General features: G+C 39.5%; 1 protein-coding gene across 15 annotated transcripts in view; it reads left to right on the forward strand.

The window, feature by feature from the left end:
• Positions 1 to 5,500, forward strand: part of kiaa1217 (KIAA1217 ortholog) — a 116,409-nt gene that overhangs the window by 89,336 nt on the left and 21,573 nt on the right. For 14 of the 15 annotated variants that reach the window (XM_014013358.1, XM_014013366.1, XM_014013371.1 and 11 more), the window contains 3 exons: positions 860 to 1,677; positions 2,898 to 3,002; positions 3,489 to 3,538. In XM_014013358.1, coding sequence (XP_013868812.1) covers positions 860 to 1,677; positions 2,898 to 3,002; positions 3,489 to 3,538 — 973 coding nt within the window. The remainder of the gene's footprint in view (positions 1 to 859; positions 1,678 to 2,897; positions 3,003 to 3,488; positions 3,539 to 5,500) is intronic. The other variant, XM_014013361.1, reaches the window with a different exon arrangement.

The following is a 5,500-nucleotide window of genomic DNA, read 5'->3' on the forward strand; positions in this document are numbered from 1 at the left end:
CACCTCCCTTTCTTCATGTGTTCAATATTTTTTCCCCTGTGCCATTCCACATTATTACAAATAACTTAATTTCTGGACATTTATGGTTTGATCAGCACCTCTAGTAATATATGTACTGAGAAAAATGGTGACGTGTTCAATACTTATTTTACCCGTTGTACTTATTGATTTTCCCCACATTTAGTGGTTTTACTAAGATTTTTGTGCGTATTTTCCTTATCATACCCTCTTTGGAAACTGCTATTGTTATTATGCATTAACCATCCATAGGTCTTACATGTGATTAGACCAACAATCAGTGACAAAAATAGCTGACTGGTTAAAGAGACAAAGTTAGACTACTTTTGTTGCACATTAACCAACTGCAGTCTAGCCCTGGGGATGCATTTTTTAAGAAAGCCACAATCTTATCTTCAATAAAGCAAGTTTATTTAAAGCTGAAAAGAAAAAGTCTTCCATATGACAGGCAAACCTTGAGAATCTTGACTCAAAGAAAAATCTTGTGTTCATGAGTTTGTGATATTGTTTTGTAAAGGCCTGCGGGCATAATATCCAGGAAATACAGTGTATCAAGTGTTTGTAGCCTTGAAAGTAGCTACTTTCTCTTTCTGAAAAAGCGTGCTGACAATATGTTCTTTTGAAAAGCAACAGTAAAAACTGAGTTAAATGAATGTTTTAGTTTCAAGACAACTTCAGTGCCTGTATACAGGATACAGAAGGAAAATATATTGGTTGTCTAAAGATAACAAGTTTTTAAAGTTTTAAGTATTTTGTTAAATACGTTAGTTTCATTCTAAATAATCAAGTTTTATATACGTTTTTAATTAGAATATTTTGTAACTTTGAGGTGTTTTTCCAGATGCAGAGCGAGATGGCGCATGCTGCTCGTGATGGTCAGCACCCTCTAAGACACCCACCCATGGGTCCCCCCTCACACCATCCCATGCAGGGAGCACTCCCCCCAACTCCCCACTCAATGCCTCCGTCGCCCTCCAGAATCCCATTTGGCCCCCGACAGAACTCTGTACCCGGGAGTGCCACTGTCCCAAGAGACAGACTGTCGAATGCGAATCCTCCGGCGCGTTCCAACTCTCCTTGTCCGAGCGCCATACTTGAGAGACGAGACGTCAAGCCAGACGAGAACTTGGGTGGGAAGAGCCACAGTCTAGCTAGGGGGAATGAGGGGTTGTACGCAGATCCATATCTGCTCCAAGAGGGGAGGATTGGAATGACAACCACCCATGGACCACACCCAGAACATGGCATGGGGACATTTCACCGTGCCTCCATCCGCTCCACAAGCTCTTATGGTGGGCCCAGTCCTACAGACACTATCGATCACCCTTCTCTGTACAGACAGAAGTCCAGAAACAGTCAACTGCCTACTTTGGATTCCAAGACTCCTCCTCCATCCCCTCACCGGATGACCGAGGTACGAATGATTGATATCCACGGCATGCCTCCTCATGGCGTTCCTCCTTATGGCGTTCCGCCTCATGGCGTGCCGCCTCATGGTGTGCCACCTCATGGGGTTCCCATGGAGAGAAGCTCACCAGTGCGACAATCCTTCAGGAAAGATGAAGTTACAGGGACTAAGCCCAGGGACAGTGTGGGTTCACCTGTGATTTCAGACCCTCAGGGTTTCTCCCAGAGTCCCCTTTCAGCTCAAAGTGACAAGTAAGTACCCGGGGACCAATATGTTCCAAAAAATTATTTGTGGGGGTGGGGTGGGGGGGATTAAAGCACTGCATGGGAGCATGGACTAATTCTGCATCCCAGTTTTACATTCACCATGAGTTTTTGAGCTCGTGTGCTTGTTCTAACTCTCATCCTCCATGAGTAAAGAGTAATAATGTGTCCTATCACTGTCTGTTAATTTCAAAACCTGCAAATTAGGTGTAGCAGACTAATCCACACATTACTTTTCAGCATGGTTTGTGTACACAAACTTATGTTTTAATGGTTTTAATAGTCCGTGTTTAGATTCTGGGATCTAAAACGTTGATAATCAGGACATAGACGTAGCTACCAACAACAAAATATGGGTGGTATTTTTTTATACTTTGAACATTGATAAACAATTATTGCTAATGGGTTTATTCAGTTTTGTACCTGGGGTAGCTTCTTCTTAAATGTACATAAACATAAGTGAAGGGCTTGCTTCAACAGACTATGCACATACTAAAAATCTAAGAAAATGTTGACCAGGTTTGGTAAGTCTTCAAAAATTTTCTAGCAGATCAAACGGATCATTACCTCTTGAACTTAAAACCTCACTTAGAAATACTTAGGGAATATTTTTCTAAAAAGTAGAGAAATGAGAAAGTACAGCAGTTAAGCTAAATAAATATTGTTCCACACAGTTCATTGTAGTTATAGAATATTTTATTCCCGTATAAACTCCTGAGAAACACTGAGGCTAGGAATGGTTGTGTTCACATTGACTCTGTGTCCCAGCTGCAGCCTCAATCTGCTGGGTGTCCTCAACATGTCCCGTATCCTTCCCGACAAAAAGGTGATTAGATCTGAAGACAAAAGTTGCTCTCTTTTCCAAGTTTATGGCTTACCAAAGAATGTCACTGGAAAAGTTCACGCTCCTTTTTCTGACATTTAGAATTTTTTCATACTTTATAGTTTCCAGTTGTTTTTTCACCATGTTGTTAGTGGCTACCTGGTGAATGACTATTGTTTTCTTAAAAAAAGGAGAACAAATAAAAACGAAAAAAGGTTTAGAGCTTAACTTTGGGAGTGATTTATAAATAGTTCTATATCCATGAAAAGGAAATTTGAGTTCAAGTGTTTAAGAAAAGATAAATCTGTTAACAGCTCCCTTGTTTTCATTAGGCTTGCGTTAGCAGCAGCTGTGGTATCAGTAGAATTTTCTAATGTTTCTGCAGAGAGCGAATGAAGTTTATGGAGCAACAGATTGCCAGCTTGAGTGGTCTTGTTCATCATGCACTTTTAAAGAATCCAAACACTAGTGGCAACAAGGCGCCTCAAAGGTAAGCAATCACCGTGTAGTGGTGACATATGCTGAGATTTAAAAAGAAGACTTGGAGATTCAGCTAAAGCAGGAAAAGTATTTTCTCAGTAATGGCTGCCTTTAAATACTTGGGATTGTTTGGTGAAGAGTAAACTGATTTATTTGTCTGTAAATCAATATTTAAATATAAGAGACCACTAAAAATATGTTACTTGGCTGCATTTCAAGACATTGCATTTGGATGTTTTATGTAGAGTCCCAGTTTTAACTTAAAGATGAGTATAAAATGCCTGCAACTGAAGTGAATTTGTATGTTTTTGTGCCATAATGATAAAGCTTGTTAACAATCATTAACATCGTTTAACCTCTCTGGTTTGTCAAATTTTCTTGTCATGCTTTGTTTTATGTATTTGATGTTACTAAAATTAACTTGCAAATCTAAAGTTTGTCCAAAAAGTGCTGCTTTTTAAGAATGAGTTATCAAAATTCATTTTTCTTGCTGTAGTGAAAGACCACCGAAGACCTCATCTCCAGCCCACAGTGCTCCAAGTTCAGGTTAGTGGCACTGTAATCCTCTGTGAACTTTTTTCTTCAACAACCCATTTAATAGCAAAGTCTCTTGTCCAGACAAGCCCACACTGTCAGCCTGCAATAGGTAGAGCTGAGAAGGGGGGAAAAAAACAAAGTCAGGCTTCTTTGATTGTCATCAGCTCATATACTCAAAATCCTCTCACTGATACATATAGAGCTCAGCAGAGCCCACCCAATCCCCTTAAAGCATTTCCTAAAACAAGATGCTGTTACTCCCAAAACTTGCCAACATGATTCAGTGATCTAATCTTTGCTGTGCAATGATCTGCCACCCAATCTGAGCTGATGAAAAGATCTGCAGCCTCCTTCGCCAGTGGCAGAGAAAAAAAATTACGCAATTTACGTGACTTTCTTATAAACTCCAAAAGCTTTGCCGATCCTGTGCTTCTCTTTGCAAAACCAATAACAAAACATCAAATGAGAATTATAAATTGAATCATTTTAAACATGTCTTATCTTGTCTGTTCTTGGAATATGTGGATGCATATAAATCTGAACAATGACGAGAACTTCATTGGGTAAAAAAATGTTCAAACTGCAGTCACTTGTTATGAAGTGTGGTCTAGGCTAGTGCGACACAATAATACATCATCTGTTAACGTTAATTGTTTTTGTCGCTTGTTGGCGTATTATTACCATCTGAAGATTTTTCATGATATATCGTGACATGTGCAATATTGCACTTCCCTACTTTCTGTGTTGTGATTGTAAATAATCTAAACATTGGAAACTTTACAACAAACATCAAACTAACAACAAATCAAAGGTTTTATCAGTGTTACCATACATAAGGGGCTGTGGCAGCTCGGCAGTAAATGCTACAGTCTCATTATCCTAAGGCTGTAGGTTTGAGGCCAGGTTGTGTCAGGAAGGGGATCTGGTATGAAACAATTTCTCCATCTCTCATGTGAGTTTACTTGCTGTAGCAACCTGGCAGAAGAGAGCAGCTGAAAGGAAAAAAAAACATTGAAAAACTATTACATGTATGCACTTTTTTTCATGGTCGTTGGGTCAAAAAGACTCAAAGGCAACAGCAGTTTACACTGTAACCTGTTTTACAGGGTTGTGAATATGTAAGACATAACATGAGCAGACTTTGAGGATTACAAAAACAAAAGGCTTTTACTGCCTCACAGTGCATGTCTACTTTTGACAAACATCTGAAGTTAAACAAAAGATTGCTTCTCCAAAACTTGTCTTCTTTGACCTGACTGTAAAGGTTGTAAGGTTCTCAATATTTCTCTGCAGTACACAGGGTGAGTTTCTTGTTTCTGTGGGTGGAGTTTGTCCTAAGCACGATTGGCAAAGTTGGAATTTAGGTGGCAGTTCTTGGGTGAGCAGAGTATAGTGAAACCGTGACTGGTCAGATTGACTTGTCTTGTGGAGAAAGATAAAAGATGAAGTAATGTGATAGTAAAATTATTATGAGCATGTCATTTAAATAATTTAATGACTTCAAATTTGGTGTGACTAGCACCTTCCTGTCTCATGTTCTGACTAATAATAATATTCATACTGCAAAATAACTATCTTTTTTCAGGCAGGTTAGGGCTGTTTTGACCGAGCTAAATTGTTACACATTCCTCTACATCAGGGATAGTCAATCCTGGTCCTCGAGATCCACAGCCCTGCATGTTTTACTTTTTTTCCCTTCTCTAACACACCTGATTCAGTCAGTGAATTACCTCATCCAAGTTCTGCAGAAGCCTGAAAATCATCCATTCAAATTGGGTGTGTTGGAGCAGAGAAACAAGTAAAACATGCAGGGCTGCGGACCTCCAGGACCAGGATTGACTAGCCCTGCTCTACATGTACGGCCTTCAAATTTCATGTGGCTAGCACCTTCCTGTCTTGAGTTATGATTAAAATTAATACACACACACACACACACACACACACACACACACACACACACACACATATATA

The sequence above is a fragment of the Austrofundulus limnaeus genome, unplaced genomic scaffold (assembly GCF_001266775.1).
Source record: "Austrofundulus limnaeus strain Quisiro unplaced genomic scaffold, Austrofundulus_limnaeus-1.0 Scaffold100, whole genome shotgun sequence".
In the NCBI taxonomy this organism is placed as follows: domain Eukaryota; kingdom Metazoa; phylum Chordata; class Actinopteri; order Cyprinodontiformes; family Rivulidae; genus Austrofundulus; species Austrofundulus limnaeus.